General features: G+C 64.5%; 1 protein-coding gene across 1 annotated transcript in view; it reads left to right on the forward strand.

Moving 5' to 3' along the window:
- ADGRB1 (adhesion G protein-coupled receptor B1) overlaps positions 1 to 19,376 on the forward strand; it is a 79,996-nt gene that overhangs the window by 30,704 nt on the left and 29,916 nt on the right. The window contains exons 12-19 of the mRNA XM_073892677.1: positions 243 to 311; positions 949 to 1,057; positions 2,662 to 2,805; positions 3,338 to 3,413; positions 3,552 to 3,654; positions 4,689 to 4,732; positions 11,386 to 11,509; positions 12,479 to 12,622. Of these exons, the coding sequence (XP_073748778.1) occupies positions 243 to 311; positions 949 to 1,057; positions 2,662 to 2,805; positions 3,338 to 3,413; positions 3,552 to 3,654; positions 4,689 to 4,732; positions 11,386 to 11,509; positions 12,479 to 12,622 (813 nt within the window). The remainder of the gene's footprint in view (positions 1 to 242; positions 312 to 948; positions 1,058 to 2,661; positions 2,806 to 3,337; positions 3,414 to 3,551; positions 3,655 to 4,688; positions 4,733 to 11,385; positions 11,510 to 12,478; positions 12,623 to 19,376) is intronic.

Raw genomic sequence — 19,376 nt, forward strand, 5'->3', positions numbered from 1 at the left:
CCCAGTTACTGAGCCCTGACCTGGCCCCCTGCTGAGCCCTGATCCCAATTACTGAGCTCTGACCCTGGCCTCCTGCTGAGCCCTGATCCCAGTTACTGAGCCCTGACCTGGCCACCTGCTGAGCCCTGAGACCTCCCTGGCCCCACCGCCCCGTTACTGAGCCCTGACCCTGGGAGCACATTGAGCCATAATTCTGGTGCCTTTTTCTCTGCTCACTGGCCCTTTTTCCTCTTTTTTTCCAGAACTTTGTGCAGATCATCAGCAACCTGCTGGCGGAAGAGAACCGGGACAAGTGGGAGGAGGCTCAGCTGGTATGACAGCAGCCTGGGGCCTCCTGGTCAGGGCAGCAGGGTGGGGCCAGGCATGTCTGCTTCTTCCCTGGGGCCCAGGCTAGCCCAGGTGGGGCCCTGGTTTTGAATCCCAGCAGGACCTCCGAGCTGGTGTGACTTTGAGCTTCCATCTCCCCATCCACCAGAGGACGGTAGCTCACCTTGTGGGCTCAGTGGCGGGTGTGGGAAAAGGTGTTGGCCACATGGTACGTGTTGGGGCCACTGGGACATGGTCCGCCTTCCTTCCTCCTGGACTGACATGGAACCTGCCGCCATCCCTGACCCCAGGACAGTAGTCGGTGTAAGGACGGTGGGTCTCCAGAGACCATGGCCTTGTCCCCAGGCTGGACCCCTGCCCACGAGTACAGCAGCCTCTCTGGGCTCAAGGTTCTGCTCTGCCAGATGTCAGTGGAGTCTCAGAGGTCCAACCCTGCTTCCCAAGTTGGACCCGGAGCCTCTCGGTGACAGGACCCTGGATAGGGGGCGACAGGTGCAGGAGCAGAGGAATGGGAGGGTGTGTCCTAGGCTGGGTGGGGGGCTTCGATGACACCCTCATTACCCTCTGTGGTCCCCCACCGGCTCTGAGGCTCCCTGCCCCTTACCCCCACCCTGTCCCCAGATGGGCCCCAATGCCAAGGAGCTCTTCCGGCTGGTGGAGGACTTTGTAGGCGTCATTGGCTTCCGCATGAAGGACCTTCGGGACGCGTACCAGGTCACAGACAACTTGGGTGAGCCCCTGCCCACTCTGCTGACCCCCGGCCCTCTTCGCAGTGCTGGACCGCCCTCCCGCCTCCATGGGAACAGGCGTCGGCCAGACGCCCTCCGCGGGCCCTCCCTGTGCCTTCGCACAGACTCAGCCCCCAGCCCCGTGTGGACCTCAGCCTGATGGGACCCCAGAGGGGAACCCCAGGGTGTCTCAACCCAAAAAAGGGCCTGCAGCACCGAGTCCCGGGCCAGAGCCAGCCCCTGCTTGCACCCGCAGTGGCCTGCCTGTGCCGGGACTGTGCAGAGGCTCCAAGGCAGGACCGTGCAGCCAGTCCTTTGTGCCCTCCACCCCCAAGTGTCTCATCAGAGGGTCTCCGGCTCCACCCAGCGCAGGTGCACTGACCCAGTCTAAGATGGGACAGCCACCAGTTCTTGCCTCCTGGGGATACGGAGAGCCCCAGATCACCCCACCTGTCCTGCCAAACACCTGCAGCTAATGGATTCAATGGTGGTCATCACCCCACACACCCCACATACTTCACACCCCAGACCCACACACCACTGACCACATCATGTGCACCCCATACCACACACTCCACACACCACATACCACACCCCACACACCCCACACACCCCACGTCCCACACCCCACGCACCCCACGTATCCACACACCACACCCATACCCCACACCCCACACACCCCACACGTCCACATACCCCACAGCTCACACACCCCACATGTGCCTACATACCGCACGCACACTTCATATACCTGCACACCCCATGGGTCTACACACCAATAGCCCACATACTGGACACTCAGAGAGATGGGCCCCATCTCTGTCCCTAGGTCCTTCTCCAGGGAAGGTGCCCTTGTCCCGTACAGCAAGTGCGTGGATGGTACAGCCAGGTAGCCAGGTGTGGAGGGGCCAAGGGAGTACGGGCAGGGGGCCCCATGAAAGCAAAGGCAGGGACGGACATGTGAACTGGCTGCATGTGGTGGGGTTTTGTTGGGGCTGAGGCCCCCGAGGTGGGTGAAGTCCAGGTGGTAGCTGGGCACCGCAGGTGGAGGCTGTGGGTTCCCAAGCCCCACCCCCTGTTCCCCACACCTAATGGGGGCAGGCCGTGGGGTGCTGGGAGAAGGGAGCATGGTGTCCGCCTGACATTGGCGGGCTTGGGGGGGGACTTGGAGACACTGGGACCCCCCCCACCCCAGTCCTGTGCCCCCTAGCCTGTGTGTGCCACTTTGCCCCCAGGGATGACCTGGGAGGTGGGGTCTGTTCCCTTTTGTAGAGCAGGCAGGGAGGGGGGCTGGGCTCCAGCATCCCAGGGAGGAAGGGGGAGCCCCCAGGGGACACTGCTCCCTGGGGACCCCTTCATGGCCACAGTCCTGACTGCAGAAGCTGCCTTTGACCCGTGGGGCCCCGGGGGCTGAGTCAAAGCCTGGATCCTCGCCGTGGCCGGGAGCTCCTGCTGGGGCGGGGGTGGGGATCCTTTGAGGGCTTGGAAGTTGGGGTCCCTTCTGAGCCACGAACTTCCCAGGGCCACGGCTCCTGGTTGCACAATTGCTCTCTGCGTGTTGTCTGTCTCTGTCCCTGTGGTCTCTGGGCGGGTCCCCCTGCCCCAGTCCTCAGCATCCATAAGCTTCCGGCCAGTGGAGCCACGGATATCAGCTTCCCCATGAAGGGCTGGCGGGCCACGGGCGACTGGGCCAAGGTGCCAGAGGACAGGGTCACGGTGTCCAAGAGCGTCTTCTCCACAGGGCTGGCAGGTGAGGGGCCCCAAGCTGCGGGAGGGGCCCTCTCGGGAGACTCAGGCCCTGGGGTCCGAGGGCCCACCTCCCCGCCTCCCCCCGCCCCGGGAGCTTCCTTCTGGAATCGGGCCTGCTGCTTCAAGGGCCAGGACAGCCTTCGTTTCTTCTCGGTGTTCCTGAGGTCACCCCCTCCTCCAAGAAGCCCTCCCTGCCCTCCTGCTTTTGGAGGCTGCTAGGCGACCTCTGCTGAATGCCCCAGTGGACCTAGTCACTGCAGGGACGGAAGGGGTCGTCCTGGGAGTGCATGGGAGCCAGCTCTGGTTCCCGGGAAGAGAGGTGTGCCCTGCCTGCCCCCCTGCCCTCAGGGGTCACTTAGGGGGACCTAGGCCTAGGCCACCACCCCAGCTCTCGGACTACAGTGCTGTGTGTGTGATGGGGGTGGACACGACCACGGAGCCCGGGCCTCCTCCCGGGGACGTGCGCTTCCCGCACCGGAGCGAGGCCCAGGCTACGGCAGGAGGGAGGAGGTGACCGCTGCACCCTCTTCCAGAGGCTGATGACTCGTCTGTGTTCGTGGTGGGCACCGTGCTCTACAGAAACCTGGGCAGCTTCCTGGCCCTGCAGAGGTGGGAGGCCCGGCTGGCCGGGAAGGGACACGGGCACAGCACGGGCGCGCGGGCCGGTGGGAGGCGTTCAGGGGAGGGGCTGGGTGGGGAAGCGTCACCCCTGTGGCCCCCTGACATGGCCTGCTGGCTCTGCCCCAGGAACACGACCGTGCTGAACTCCAAGGTCATCTCCGTGACTGTGAAGCCCCCACCCCGCTCCCTGCTCACGCCCCTGGAGATTGAGTTTGCCCACGTGTACAACGTGAGTGCCCCCTGTGTGCACAGGGCTGTGCATGTGTGCTCGATTCCTCCCGCCTGATCCCACGTGGATCCCTCGATTCCTCCCGCCTGATCCCACATGGATACTGCGGCCTTCTTGGGTCTCACTTTAGCCTGCTGCTCGCATCTGTGACCGATAGAGGGGAAACAGGCTCAGAGAGGTGTGGTGATCTGCCCAGGCTCACACAGCGGGGGACGTGGGAGGCAAAATTCAACCCGCTCCTGTAGCGACTGCCCAAGCTCTAGCGGCCATGCCCGGCCCTGGTCGGCCTGATCTCGGGGAAGAGCCATCCCCTTCTGAGAAATGAGTCTGCCCCGGGCCTCACAGCCCCGCCCTGCCCTGCTCCTTGGGGCTCTCCATCAGGCCTCAGCGGTTGCCCTTTGGACCCGTTGAGAGCCGGGAAGCCAAGGGTGTGAGCCAATCCATTACCCAGCCAGGACAGAGCAGCGCCAGGCCTCGAACCCCCGGCCAGGGTCGTGGCAGGAGCTGGCTCTACTCATTCCCGCTGTGTGGCCTTGGGGGAGTTGCTCGGCCTCTCTGTGCCTCGGCTCTCCCTTATCAGACGGGAGCTGTAGCCTTGGTGGAGAACTAACATTCCCACCAGCGCTCGGAGCGCACCACGACTCACAGGTGCCCCGGGACCCTGCAGCTCTCCCTCCGCCGGCCTGCAGGACAGGGTCTGCCCGGGCCCCGCCTGTGCCCACCCCACAGGGCCCCACGGGAGGGGTCTCCCTGGCACGCCATTTTGTATTACGCTGGACGGGCTGCCTGGTCACCCAAGATGGGCTTCGGCCTCGCTGCCCAGCCCCCCTTGAGGAGGGGAAGAGTGGCTTGAGGGCTGGGCCAGTGCCTCCCCCGCTCTGGGCCTCAGTTTCCTCCTCCTCAAGCTCCATCTCTGGCGGCGACAGCAGAGTCAGAAGGCCCGCCTGGCAAGCCTGTGGGTGGCCCCTGGCAGTGACCCTGGGGCAGGCCTGTAGGGTGGGCACGTGACCCTGACTCTCCCTGCTCTCTCCCAGGGCACCACCAACCAGACCTGTATCCTGTGGGACGAGTCGGATGTGTAAGTCCACGTGGACTTTGTGGCCTCGGGGCTTCCAGGGTGGGCTCGGGGGAGGCTGGCCCACGGGGAGGGGTGTGGTCTCAGGTTCGAGGCCGTGTCCTCACATCTACCCATGTCTCACGTGATCCGTCCGTCCCTGTCCACGTCTGGCTCTGAGGCAGCTAGGAGCCCACCCAGCCCACCTCCCACCCCAGGAAAGAGTTGTGCAAAGGCCCGAAAGTGGGAGCAGCCTCCAGAGGAGGAGGGTCAGAATTTTGGGACATGGGGCGGGAGAGAGCTTGGCACTGGATCCTGGTGGGTCAGGTGAGCCTGGTGGGAGCTAGGCCTTCCCCACTGGGGAGGATGTGGCCGGGGGGTTGGGCATCATTGTCGCCACCCGTCCCTCTCAGCGCTGGATCGGTATCCCTTAGGCCTCCCTGCACCCCTTCCCCAGGCCGGCCAGGAGTGTGAGCGTGCACAGCCTGGCCCTACGAGCCTGGGGGCACATGCAGCAATCCCTTGTGCTCTGGGCAGGGCAGTGATGAGTGTGCGTCCTGGGAGGTCAGGAAGGCTCCCACGGTGGCTGACACTCAAGGAGGACACGTTTGCCTGGCAGAGGAGGGGACTGAAGCAGAAGCACAGCTTGAGCAAAAACATGGAATTTGGACGGTACGGGTGGAATGTGCGATGTGGCCAGGGAGAGCAGGTGGCTGGAGGACAGGCAGGATGGGGCCGGTTGGTGGGGCTGTTGTGTCAGGAGCTATGGACGCTGTTGGGATGGGATCATCCACCCCCCCCCCCCGCCCCCCACCCCCATCCGTTCACCCCCATCCATCCATCTACCTGTCCACCCACCCATCCATCCATCCATCCATCCATTCTCCAGTGATTACCGACCACATTACGACCACAAACCTCTATCAGGTTTTGTCCTCAACCTTGTCCCGTCTCCAGTGAGGAGGGGCAGTAAAGCAGGAATATATAGATTTCTTTGAAAATGTCAGGTCATGCCGCATGCCAAGAAGTGGAGCCAGATGGATCTGATGGCAGGTGGGGTAAAGTGCCTTTTAAAGCGGGTTCCCGGGAGCCTCTCTGAGATGATGTTTGAGCAGAGGCCTGACATAGCACCGTGCACGTGGGTGTCTGGAGACAAACATTTTGGCAAAAAGGACAGGCAGTGCCAGGGCGCTGCTCTGAGGGCACGCGGGGCCATTCGGCAGATTCCACTGGCCTTTCCGGCTCTGGGCCTGGGGCGGCAGCTGGGCTGGGGGAGGGCTGGGCAACCTGCAGGCCTGGCAAGTGGCCCTCTGGCTTTGGTCGTCGTCCTGCTTTTCTCTGGGTTTTACAAGCGGCACAACCTCTTGGTACACAATGGGGTGTCTGAAAGGAGTGATGACATACAGAGCAGGGAAGCAGGCCCGCACGCTTGCAGCGCCCCAGCCAGCCCCGCCGAGTTTGCATCCCCTGGCAGCCGGGTTGTGCTGTGGCTTCTGGTCCATCTGTCCGGCCCTTCCCGCCGCCTGGAGCTCCCTCCCACCGGGGGCAGTGCAGGGCTGCCTGCAGTGCCAGGGCACGCGGCTCACCCCTGCTGCTGGAGGAGCCTCCTCTTTGTCCTCACAGCTTCACCCACATTTCCGATTGTCTCCAGGACATTGTTAAGCTCTTGGAAGTAGATTGCTTTCCAGAGAGGTGGGATTCATCCCTTTTGCCCTCCCTGGGCAGCTCTGGCCAGCCCAGCGTGTCCAGCTCACCGTCCTGAGGGCCCTCGTGTGGCCCAGGAGGACCACGTGGCCGACCGCGCCCTGGGGGAGCCTCCGCTCCCATCCTGTGGCCAGGTCCCCACTTCTCAGCTCTGGCCGTGAACACTGTCCCAGCGTGCCCCACCCACCTGCAGTGACCTCTGGTGGATGCATGGGATCATTAAGGTTTCTGTACCTGTGGGCCCAGGGCCCCGAGGACAGAAGGAAAGTGCCAGTAGCTGTGCCATGTTTGAGACGTGCCCCGGGCAGCATTCCCACACAAGCTCCCTGTTTGGTCCTGGGCATGGCCCTGGGAGCCCAGCTGCAAGGTCCGCCACCTCGGAGGAAGCGGCACTCCCTAGAGGCCTGTGACTCAGCGGACTGCTCAGGAGTGGGGAGGGTCCGAGGCTGGGGTGCTGTGGCGGAGGGAGCTGGCTCTGCCCCTCACTCCCACCCCTATTCTGCGCTGGACACCTTCTCCTTCCGTGGCCGGGGGAGCTGCTCCTCACCCCATGAACGGGCCCAGAGGAGCCCAGGGTTTCCTAGATGACCTGACGTAGGGTCCAGGGACAGGGCCCCAAGTCGGCTTCCACCTGTGACCCAGGACCTGACTCTGTGCCGGCCTGGACCTGTGTGTGTGTGTGTGTGTGTGGACAGAGGGGGTGAGAAAGAGTGTCACATGTGTGCAGGATTGTTGGTGGGGGCTTGGGGGAGAGGGAACCAGGGACCATCCGTTGAGAAATAGTGATTTTCCATCCATGACAATGATCCCGAACTGAGCCCTGTCCTGATCACAGATGGAACCTTGACACAGGTCACCTGCTGAGCCCTGATCCCTGGTCACATACTGAGCCCTGATCCCGGTCACACAATGAGCCCTGACCTTTATCAAATACTCAGCCCTGACCCTGGTTACACACTGGGCTCTGACGCTGGTCACGTGCTGAGCCCTGAGCCCCTGGTCACACACTGAGTCCTTACCCTGGTCACACTCTGAGCTCTGACCCCAGTCACACTCTGGAACATGACCCTGGTCACTCTCTGAGCCCTAACCCTGGTCATACTCTGGGCCCTGATCCTGGTCACACTTTGAGCCCTGAGGCTGGTCAAATGCTGAGTCCTGGCCCTGCTCACACACTGAGCCCTTACCCTGGTCACTCTCTGAGCTCTGACCCCAGTCACACTCTGGACCATGACCCTGCTCACTCTCTGAGCCCTGATCCTGGTCACATTCTGAGCCCTGACCCCGGTCACATGCTGAGCCCTGACTATGTGTCTTCTCTTGGATCCGTTGAGCATGTTCACATATAATTATACATGTGTCATATGCTTGCAGGGCCACCTCCTCTTCTAGACACATGCGACAGTTGACCATGTGACATGCTCGTCTTAGAAAAACTGAGTCAGAGGCTTCCACCCACAGTACAGACCCTCCACCTGCCTCGCCCCCAGTTACACACACATTTCCACACGAAGCCTCCACACCCACACTTGACAGCTCTCTCAACACTGGGCCCTGACAGCTCCCTGGAACCCCCCTTGCCGCAGATGCCCGCATTATGTGGCCGAATCCCCTCTCCCAGCCAAAGACCCCGATCACCCGCTCTGGAACCCCAGCTGACAGCATGGCTCTGCGCCCCTCCCCCGCAGCGCTACTGCAGCCTGGCCCTGGCAGGGAGGCCCGGGGAGCGGGGGTGTTAGGGAGGGGAAGGGGGGGGGTCCCTGCAGAGCTCCCAACCGTTCAGGAGGATGGGTGGAGGATGGGTGCAGAAAGGATGGACTGCTGGGTGACAGAGCCGATGAGGGCCCGGAGCCCATCCTGGGCCCCGGTCCCGTGGTCCTGAGAAGCCAGCTCCTGGCGTCTCCCTCACGGCAGCTGCTGAGTTAGCGCCTAGAAGTCAGAGCTGGTAAGATTCTGGGAGACCGTCCGCTCTGCTGACTTGCAAGTGGGCCGGCTGGGGCCCCGCGTGCAGGCTGGGGGCAGGGACGCCCTCCCGTGCCCCCGCTGCAATGCCAGTTTTGGGGGCTGCTGGGGGCCAACCCCAGGAGGGCCCCGGGAAGGGCAGGGCTCCACGCTCTGGGACCCACACGCACCTCGGCTGCGAAGCCTCTGGCAGGTGCCCCCGGGTTGGGGGTTTCCCTCCCTGGGTGGCTCTTGGCACCCTTAGTCTCTGCAAGCTGAGCCAGCAGAGGGGGCGTTGGGACAGGCTGGCGGAGGGGGTGGCGTCCCGCACGCTCCTGAAGCCTGACCCCACTCCGGGCTCTTCAGACGGGCTTCGCTGACTCACACAGGCTCTTGTCCACCGAGCAGACCGGCCCAGAATAGCGCCTGGCAAGCCAGGGTCGCCCTTGGGTCTGTGCTGCAGACCCTGGCCCTGCCACACAGGGACGCTCGGGACTCAGGCCGGCCCCTCCCCCGGGGCCCCTGCCCGAGTTTGTGCCCCGGTCCCTTTAAGAGCCTCACCCCCATCCTTGGTTTCCTTGGAGAGGGCAGTGAGGGGCAGGCGGGCCGGGGGGGGGGGGGGAACGGAAGGGAGAGTTGGCAGGGTCCCTAGGTCCCTGTCAGTGGCCGGTTCCCGGCCGGAGCCCTCCCACGAAGGCTGGTTTCTGGTGGGGGCAGAGGAGGGGGGCAGAAGGCAGATGGGGCAGGATGGCCAGACCACCCCCGCTCCCCAGCCCAGTCCTCGGCCTGGCCCCTTCCCCGGTACCCTTCTCTTCTCTGAGTGCCCCCCTACTTTGTCCTTGGGGGGCAGGGGGCTGGCGGAGCTCCGCTGGGGACCTGCCCCCTCCTGCAGGGGCTGCTGAGCCCAGGCCTGCCGGTCTCCTTGCAGGGGTGGGAGCTGGAGGAGACAGACAGGCCACCAGGTCATGGTACTGCCGTTGCTTTCTGGCTGACAGCCCGGCTCCCCCAGCCACTGCCCTCCACCCCGTGGGCCCCTCGCTGCCGCCCCCCTCAGGGCAGTGGGGACGCGTGGCCCATTTGTGCCTGGCCCCTGTGCGCAATTCTGCCGTGGCCTCAAACGCCACCTGCACTGAGAGGCCTTCCCGCCCATTTTGCTACACCCACAGTCCTGTCTGCCACATCCAGCTCAGACCCCAGTGAGCAAGAAGTCTGTGCAGCCGTGTGTTTCCTGCCTCCTGTTTGCCCCTCCCCCTGCAGAATGGGGGCCCCAGGGCAGGGCCTGGGGCTCGTCCACTGTCCACACGTCTCCCCTGACAGGGACACACAGTAAGCCCCCAGGAGGTGAACAGAGGCTGCTGGACTGTGCCCCATTTGAAGGGGGTCCCTCATCCTCAGGGGACTGGGGATTTGCCCATTCACTCCTTCCCTGCATCCAGCCTGCCCAGTGGGGTCTGACTTCGGTGACAGCGTCCCGCCGTCGAGGTGCCCCCACGCCACCCACCCAGCAAGATATCCACCAGGGTGAGCCCACCCCCTCACCACTCACGTATGGGATGAAAGGGGGCCCCTAGGAGGGCAGGGGCCAAGGAAGCTGAGTCTGCCCTGGACATGGCTCCAAACTGTCCCTACTGGAGTGCGTGCTTGGGCCGGTATGTCCCAAGGGCAGAGGGGGAGTCTGTGTGGGTCCTCTAGCCACACTTGGCTGGCCAGGAGAGCTCCTCGCTCCAGCTCAGGAATCCCTGGCTCTGCTCACGCTGGCTATGCAACCCCCAGCCTCAGTTTCCTTGACTGTACAATGGACGAGACAAGTGCCCACCACCACCCAGTCTGGGAAGGTGTCACCAGCCCCCCGACCCCCACCAGGCACCTCCCAGGCCATGGCAGAGGATGGGACTGCCAGTGGTGGCCCAGAGCCGGCCCCGGCCCCAGCCGCCCACCCCTCCCCCAAGCCTCTCCCCTGCTTTCCCTTCTCGTTCTGCTGGAAAGCCATGCCAGTCGCTTCTGGCCAGGGACAGGCCTGGGGGACATGTCTGGAGAGGGGGCTTTGGCAGAGGAAGGGGGTGGTCTGGCCAGCAGCACGGTGGGGGTGTCAGAGGTGTGCACGGGGCCTGAGCGAGTTGATGTGGAGGGCGCACCTCGGGATGGGGGCCTTTCCTGGATGGAGCGTCGGGCACACAAGCCTCCTACTACTGTGTGTCCACCTGTGACAGGTGCCCCTGCGTTCGTCCCGTAGCATCTCTACACCCACAGGTGGGTGGGGACGTGGCCCTGTGAGCGTGGCACCCATGGAGACACAAGGGTCGCGGGGGAGGCCCCTGAGCTCACGAGATCTGCCTGGCAGAGTGGGACCAGTGCTGGGTGGCCTGTGGCCGGCTCGGTTTCGGAGGATATCCGCAGGGGTGGGAGATGGGCCGGGCGGCTGTGGGTGCAGACTGAGTCAACTACGTTGCCTGTCCCTGGTCACGTGGCCAGGCAGACAGAGACCTTGGAAGAGGGGCTTGGGACCAGGCGGGGCCGTGGTCATCAGCACCCCCACCCACAGGCTCTGCCATGTGAGCCTGTGCCAGGCTCTGGCTTGGGGAGGGGGTGCAGGTGAAGAAGACGAGCCCGGAGTTGCCCTCAGGGAGGAGGGGCTGGCGGCACAGGGAGCCCAGTGCTGGGCGCTAGAACGCTGGGCAGTGCCAGGAGATTGGGGGGGTGGAGGGGCTGGAGGGGAACGGCGGCCTTGTTGGGCCATGTCAGTGCAGGAAGTGGCGTGTGCGGGGACACAGCAGGGGCCTCTCTGGGCAGGGCCTGGGCCTGGGCTTTAGGATGATCCTAGCAGGGGTTCCATTCACCCGTCCGTCTGTCCTTCGTTCAATGCCCACCCATAGGGCGTGCTCACCCCACCAGCACTTTCATGCCACTCTGTCCCCCCAGGAAGAGGGCTCAGCTGTGCCCAGACATCTGTTCCTGCAGGGATGGCCCTGCCCAGACCCCATCCTGCTGCCATCCCCATGCTCTCGGGAGCCTCTCTGCCCACTGCCCCCCAGGCCCAGCCCACACCGCAGGCTGCCGGGGTTTGCCCACGCTGTCCTTGCAGTGCTGTCCATCTGTCCTCTCCGAAGCCAGGCCCTCATGTCCAGAGTGCCTGCCCTGGAGCCCTGCCATGACCTGGTAGCTGAGCAGGGAGGAGGAGGGGCTCCTACCCACAGCAGGCCTGGCCTCAGATCTCGGCCCCATCCCTTGCTAACTGGGTCACGGTGGGTGAGCCCTTTTGTCTCCTTGAGACTCAGTTTCCACATCTGTAACACGGGGTTGCTGCACTGCCGAAATGAGGTGATGTGGGTCGAGTCCAGGTTGTGGAGTGGGGAAATGCTCAGCAAGTAGGCGCCATCCCTACCCCTCCTCCAGGAAGATTGTGGGAGAAGGCCCCTCCCTGGCCTGCACTGTGCCCTGTGGGGTAAGCACCTGCCTCAGGGGCCCGGGGTGAGAGTCCGACACCGGGTGGGGGGAGGCTTCCTGGTTCCCCAGCTGGAGGCCACCTGGAGGCGGGCAACAGAGGCCCTCTGGGTCCAAGCACAACACGTGCAAAGGGGCTGAGGCAGGGGTCCCCGGGCTGGACTTGCAGGGCAGGTGGCGATCTCCCTTGAGACACTTGCTTCCCTCTTCCAGGGGGTGTGATTGATGATTTTCTGAGGCAGAAAGGTCTTAATCCCACTCCCCAGGCAGCCGGGGCCTCGTGCCCCTGCTGGTGGCCCCGGGGGCCAGTGACGCTCATCTGCAGGGAGCTGACACGGCTTGCGGGAGGGGGTGACGGGAGGCAGACACGGGAAGGACTTGCAAGCTATCAGCGAGGCCGGAAGGACCGTGGCTGTCCGTTCTCCCCTCTGGGCCTCAGTACCGAGGCACCAGGAAGCAGGGGTCGGTGGGATGACCTGGAGGGCACCCGAATCACTGGGCCTTTGGGGTCAGGAGGCCTGCGAGATGCCTGGAAGGTGGGGTGCGGTCAGGGGTGTGACAGGCGGTGGTGACGCTGTGGCTGCCCGCGTGCGTCCTGTCATGGGTGGTGGGGATGGCGGGACCGCCCGAGAGACAGGGTCCGTCTCCGCAGCGCCCCGGACGAGGAACGCTCGCCGGTGAAAGCCGGTGACGGGCTTGGCGATGGTCGCCGTGCTGGTGCCGAGGGGCCGAGGCGGCCGCAGTCGGGACGCTCACGGTGGCGGTGACGCGGGGACCAAGGAGGCCAGCGGTGGTGGGACGGCGGTGGTGATGCGGGTGATGGTGGCAGTAGGCGCGTGGCCGATAGTGTGGAGGTGGTGCTGAGGCCGTGGCTCACCAACGTGGCGGCGGTTGATCACATGACGCGTCGTTCTTGGTGGGGGGGGATGCCGGTGGCGGCGGGGACGCTGACGGGGCAGCGCTGTGGCCACGTGGCCGTGGCGGCGGTGGGGGCAGTGCGGTGACGGGCTGAGCTCGGGGGGGGGGGCCTGCAGCCCCCTCCCCGCGGAACCAGGGCACACCCATGGCGCAGGCAGCGAGCCAGAGCACGGCTTTCGGCGTCAGATGCCCCGCAGAGCGGAGAGGGTTGGCGGGGGGAGAGCGGAGGGAGGCTGTGGCCTCGGGGAGCACCTCTTGGAGGTGCCTGGGCACAGAGCCTGGCAGAGGCTGGCCGGGGAGGTGCTTCCGAATGAATAAGTGAGCACGCCCGTGGACGGTGTATGGGTGTCAAGGCAGTGACCCCTCGAGTGACAGCACGGACGGAGCTTGGCCAGGGGCATACCGGGGGAATTTCTAAGTGAGGTGACAGGCTTGGGTAGGGTCCCCAGGGTGCAGGCCTCTGAGCTGGGAGGGGTTAGCAGGTGGAGCGGGGTCAGCCAGACCCCGGCCTTCTCAGGCCGGATCGTTTGCTGGCAGGGCTGGGGGGCCCAGGGTCCCGCCCTCTCCCGGGGGTTCCCCAGTCTGCCCAGGTGAGCGGAGGGGGTGAGGACAAGAGCCTGGACCATGGGGAGGGCCGGGTTTGCAGGCGGGCACAGGCCTGCGGCTGGAAGCACTGACTCAGAGTGTGGCTGGCGCCGGGTGGGAGCGAGGAGGCATCGTGAGCAGCGCAAGGAGCCACGGAGCCTCCAGTCATGAAATCACGAGGCTCAGACACTGTCAGCACCAGGAGAGCCACCCCACGGGCAGGGACACAGGCCTGAGGAGGCGCAGGTCTCATCCGGCAGCTCCCTTAGCAAGACCCAGGTCAGGCACGTGTCCCTCTCCAAGGTCCACGGGTCGCAGACATCAGGGTCCGCTCGCGACCACGGGTGTTGCCCCCAGAACCTGAACCAGGATAGGCTCGAGCTGACGTGGGCCAAGCCGTGGGGAAGCAGACACGACCTGCCCTACGGGTTCTCATGAGCTGGAGGCCAGCTGGGGTCTGGGCACAGAGGGGAGCTCAGGGAGGCTTCCCTGAAGGACCAGGTGAGTCAGCCAGGGGACAGCAGGGCATGTGGTCAGAGGCACCGGCCAAGATCAAGGCCTGGAAGCAGGAGACGGCGCCTGTGTTCTGGGTCACCAGTGGTACTGTCTGGGCTGGTGTGTGCTGGCAGGTCCAGCGGGGCCAAGGGAGCTTGGGAGTCCTGATGAGTTCTGGCTGCTGGCTGAGGCAGGACCCAGGGAGAGGGGTCCCAGCACAGAAGTGGGGCAGGACCTGATGGAGGGGTCTGGTGCAATGCTCAGGAATTCACAGGCTATCCAGGCAGGCTCCCTGGAGGAGGAGACTCAGCACAAACCTTGATCTATGGCTCAGAAGTCAATAGGCAGAGGTGGGAGGTGGGCCTCCTGATGGATGAAGTGTGATTTAGCAGGGCCTCTGCCTAAGATGGTGGGTTTGGGGAGCACAAGTGGAGGCCAGTCCGCTGAGGATCTTGAAGACCAGGCTGAAAAGTTTTGAGGGGCTTCTAGAAGCCCCTGCCTTCAGGGTCACTTTGCCTGCTCCCAGTTCCCCTATTGGGGTGTGCTGTGCCCACTCCGGCTTTTTTCTGTTGTGTGGGAGGCTGCCTATGAGTCATTCACACTCCAGTGTGAATTAGCCCATCAAACCCCAGGGGACCCTGACGGTTCTAGTCCCGTAATAGACCTGCTTCGTGGGCCGGCAGGAGGCATCATGAATGCAGTGAATGCCCTGGCTTGGTGGGTGGACGAGCGGACAAGGGGGGCGGCTCTCAGCGCACCCTCAGTGTTACTGTCCCCTGATGCCCATGGGCATAGCGTCCCCGTGTCTCCCTCAACAGTGTGCTGGCTGAGGATTTGTGCCCACTTCACAGGGGAGGCAGCTCAGCGCCAAGTGGCTGGGACAGAATCTGCCCGAAGTGGGAACAGCTCCCCTTTCTTGGGCTGGGCACTGGCAGGTGGCAGGGGGGCAGGGGTGCCACGGGCTGAGCCTCCTCCCAGGGTCTCTGATGCTCCTTGGCTCCCACCCACCCTGGGCCCCAGGGAGGTGCCTTGGCGGCGCTGCCTGAGCCAGGTTGGGGACCAGGCCTGCTGCTGATGGCTGCCAGCTTGTCTTCTCTGGGCTGCTCTCGCCTGGGACTTGGGCACAGGCAGCGGCCCCACACTGAGTGCTAAGTGTGAGACGAGGTGGGCGTTTGTACTGGGAGCTGGGGTCCGCAGCCTGAACGTGGCCAAAGGGGAGCCTTTGAGGGGCAGAGTGGTGAGGTCAGGTCAGGGAGGCTGGACGGGCCCCTGGGGCCTGGGGGTCTCTCAGTGAGGGGTGGGCGCGTGGGAATTTTGAGCAGAGGATAACATGCCTAACACGTTTCCTGGCCCTGTGGGGAGGACAGGTGGAGGCCAGGGGGCGCAGCAGATTTGGCGGGGGTCCCAGCAGGGTAGTGCCAGACGGGTGAGCGGCGGTCAGACTCTTGGGACCTTATGCAGGGAGGCCAGTCGGAGCGGCTCACGGGTCGGCTATAGGAGCGGGAGGAGCGAGGGAGGAGGCGGCGAGGTGCCCAGGGGCTGTGGAAGTCGAGAGGGGCAGAGGGGCTGGCTGCCCAGTCTGCGCTGGTGCCCCCACTGGTGTGCCGGCAGCAAGGCGAGCGGGCTGGGCCTGGTCCTGCCCTCCCAGAGGAGCAGAGCAGAATGTGCGGTGGGAGAAGGTCCCCAAAGATGGAGGCTGTGGGTCAGGGACGGCCTCACTGGGGGAGCCCCGGAGCCGGCTGTAGCCATGGTGGCCTCCCAGCAGGTCAGGTGGTGTGCTGGGGGAGGCATGGTTCTGTCCTGAGAGCCCTGGTCTGATGGGGGAGACATGGCCCTTTCATGGGAGCCCTGATCTGAGGGGCCCAGGGGCCCCCAAATCCTCCCCTCAACTCCGGCGGGGCGGGGCTCCCTCTCTAACCCCTGGGTCCCCCTGCCCTCCTGGTCCTGGGAGGAGGGGTCACTGAGCCAGTTCCTTCTCCCGCCCTGGGCCTAGTGAGGGTCTCCCGCCCTGGACCTAGTGAGGGGAGGCGGAACAGGTGTCACTGACCCAGATTCCTCAGGCCTGGGCTCAGGGAGGTGGGGGTTGGCTCCATGACCCAGATATTCCAAGTTTCAGAGGCTCAGACAAGAGGCAGCGAATGGTCTCCCAGTGCTTTTGCTGCGGGCAGGAGGAGGGAATGGCCTGCCTGCGCTGCAGAGATGGGGACAGGTGTCCCTAGAGCAGGAAGGATTTTGGTCAGAGGTGGGAAGAACTTCCAGATGTTGGAGTATAAGAGGATGTACCCTAGAGGTTTTGCTGAAAGAAAAACTGAGAATTCCCTGGCCTTTCCCAGGTCAGGGGGTGCCTAAGAGGCCAACGAGGGTGCTCGGGTCAGGGGCCACCTGTCCACCTGTCTGGCTGCAGGTCAGTCCTTGGCTGATGTCCCGCGTGGCACGGGAGGCGTGGCGAACCACCTGAGCATCCTGCATGGACTGAGTTCTTTTCCTGGCCTGGGGGGGGAGGGACATTGCTCGGACAGGTCACCTCTCTCTGCTTTGGGTCTCGGGTTATCCTTGAGGATCCCTTTCAGATGTGTTCTTCACAACCCAGTGGTTCAGAGGTTGTATGTCGGAAGCAGATGTCAGACAGATAGTCAGACAGATAAGGACAGGTGCTTATCTGCTGGCCCTGCTGCTGTCTTGCTGTGTGGCCTTGGGCAAGAGCACCTCCTCTCTGAGCCTCAGTTGCTATATCTACACAGTGGCGGCGAGGGCTGTTGCCAAGCCTCAGGGATAAAATGCACAGGAAGCCATTGTCACTGCGGTGTGGGAGGGAGCAACGAGAGGGTCCCGGTCCCTGTGCTGCGTGTCAGGAGCCCGAGCATGCTTCCCTGACACTGGCCACAGCTGCCCACAGAAGCCGGGAAGACGCTGGCATCAGGGACAGGTGGGGCGGAGGGCGCCCGCACGGCAGTCCTGCAGGGTCACGACGAGCCCCCGCCCCCTCGGTGCAGGCCCAGGCACCTTCCAGAGTGACCGCCAGCGGCCGCCTCCTGGACTGCCGGCCCGACCTGCCGGTTCTCTGGACCAGGGGTGGAGGCCTTCTTGTGCCCTTTGTGGCCTGAGGCTGCAGGGCAGGCAAAGTGGGCAGCAGCCCCCCGCCCATCCCCTCCTCCTCGGGAGCCCTGCAGGGCCAGCCAGCAGCCTGGACTGGCGTTCTCCCAGGGGGTGGTGTGCAGCTCTCAGCCTGGCGCCCTGCAGACCTGCCAGCGCTGCCTGGAAACCTGCCAGGCTGCCGGTCCCAGCCAGCTCGGCTCCCCTCACCCCCGGCCACAGGGTGCTGGCCCCGCCTGTCCTCCCAGGCAGGAGAGCTGGGTTCCGCATGCCCCCACCCCCACTTTGCTCAGAGGAGGGGAGCAGAGGCAGAGTCTGCGCCTGAACGAGGAGAAGCCCAACTGTGATTTGAACCCAGGACAGGCTGGCCACGGACTCCTGCTCTTAAGAGCAGCTCCAGGGCTGATGTCCTGGACAAGCAGTCAGCTTGAGAGAGGGCTGCCCGGCTGCAGATGGGAATGGCCTGTAGGACTCTTTCTCAGAGCGGGCGGTGTTGGGCATCTCCTGGCCTGTGCCGTGTTGGCTGGCTCAGCGTCTGGTCAGCGGCTTGCGCATGCGGGGCGGCAGCCCCATATGCGGCTCCGGGCCTGAGGACAGGACACTCCTGGTGGGAGGGGGGACCCAGGGCAGTGGCAGGGGCCGGGGTCGGCCAGGGCTTAGCGCTCCGTGCCCCTGTTCTGCGTGGTGCTGGGGGATGGAGGGAGAGAGTTGGGGTGTGCCAGGGCACCCCAGCGAGGCCCTGATAAACCTCTGGCCCACAGTGTGGGGAGGACCAGGCTGGGCCTGGGGTACCCCTGGGAGCTCTGGGACTCTCCAGGACCCCTGCACTCCCTTTGCATTCCTGCCATTGTCCCGGTCCTGGTTCTGGTCTGTGGTTAGTGCAGAGGAAGGAAGAGGAGGAGGGGTCTCTGGCGGAGGCTTACCAGGCTTTGACTTTGCTGCACCCCGTGCCCCTCTGGGACTCATGGCTTCTCCTGCATTTATTTTATGGAAACCCCTGACATGGAAGAGCTTTGAGCTCCCCAATGCTGGGCCCTCTGAGCTCAGCCCACGGTGCCTGTGAGAAGAACATGCTCTCTTCTCCCTGAACTCTAGAGATAGAGCAGACCAGCTGGAGCACTGGGGTGGGGGCACTTCCCCGGGGGCCACAGAGCCCCGATGTGCCCTGATGCACCCCGATGCACCCCGCAGAGCCTGTGGCTGGCTTCCGGGCCTTGAAGCTCTGCCTTGCTGCCACTGTGAACTCGGCTAGCCCCCTCAGGTCCCAGTTTTTCTCCTCCGCAAAAGGGGGGCAGGTCCTTCCCTGAGGAAAGAATCAAAAGAGCAAGGCCCACGTCCCGGCTTCTGGCCCAGCCCAGAATATATCCCTGCTCCCCGGGGGCCTGAGGCTCAGACCCGGGATTGTGTAACATCCCCAGTGCAACAGAACCAGTCTGGGGCTCTCAGATCCCTGCAGCGGGAGATCCTAAACATTCCTGGAGATGCTCCCACATACATGCGGGCACAGTGCTGGGTGCCTCAGGGGCGTGTGCCCACTTCATCCTCCCCATTTTAGAGCTCAGGAAACTAGCAGGGAGGATAGGGAATTTCCCCAGGTGACACGGTGAGGAAGCGGCCGAGGCTGGTCGTTTGCAAACCCAGGTGTTGCGCAGAGGTGGCACCCCCAGGGTCTGTGTGTGTGTAGCGGGGGAGTGTGTGTGCACGCGCACACACCTGCCGGGTCAGGGCTCCTGTGGGGAGAGCACCGGGCAGGGAGCAGCTCAGCCCCCAGCCTGCCAGGCATGCACAAGTGCTGGGGTGAAGCAGTCAGCTGCAGGCCCCGGAAGGCACTCTGCAGCTCCATCGCGCTTGGACTGAGAGGCCATGAAGCTGCAGCCTGATTCTAGAGCAGGTCCTGGGAAGACCCTTGCTGCAGAGACCTGGAATTTTCCCCTCAAGTCCTGCGAGGAGGCATGGGGTCTGAGTTATCTGTGGGAGACGGCAGGCCTTTTGTGGCCCTGGATTCACAAGACCACTCCGGGCTGTGGATCCCGAACTGCAGGGTTACCATCCGGCCTCTTCAGACCTCTCCGAGCCCCCTCCCCTTGCCCCGAGCCCGCAGGCCCCGGAACCCCCCACCCCACCCCCCACCCGGAGCGGCCCTCCATAGGCACCCTCTGCAGGCCGGGGCCCCAGCAGGCTGAGACAAGGCAGGCCCAGCCCAGGGCCAGGTGTGCGTGGCTGGACGCTCCTAAGTTCCTGCACTGGCGGGCTGGCCTTGCAGGGTGGGGGACTTGGCGACCGGCTTGCGGAGTAGTGGAGTCCTCCAGTCCCGGTGTTGAAATGGACAGGCGCAATCATGGGCCTCTAGACATTGGGGAAGGCTGTAATGTGCCCGGCCTGGGGCGGCGGACGCCTGGGGCGACCAGCCCGCGGAGGTGGAAGCGGGGGCGGAGGCGGTCCCAAGGTCACCCGCGCGCGGCGCCCGGCTCCGGGGCGGAGGCGGCCCCCC

Source organism: Callorhinus ursinus, unplaced genomic scaffold (genome assembly GCF_003265705.2).
Source record: "Callorhinus ursinus isolate GAN/ISIS: 27379988/994484 unplaced genomic scaffold, GSC_fseal_2.0 scaffold5, whole genome shotgun sequence".
Classification (NCBI taxonomy): domain Eukaryota; kingdom Metazoa; phylum Chordata; class Mammalia; order Carnivora; family Otariidae; genus Callorhinus; species Callorhinus ursinus.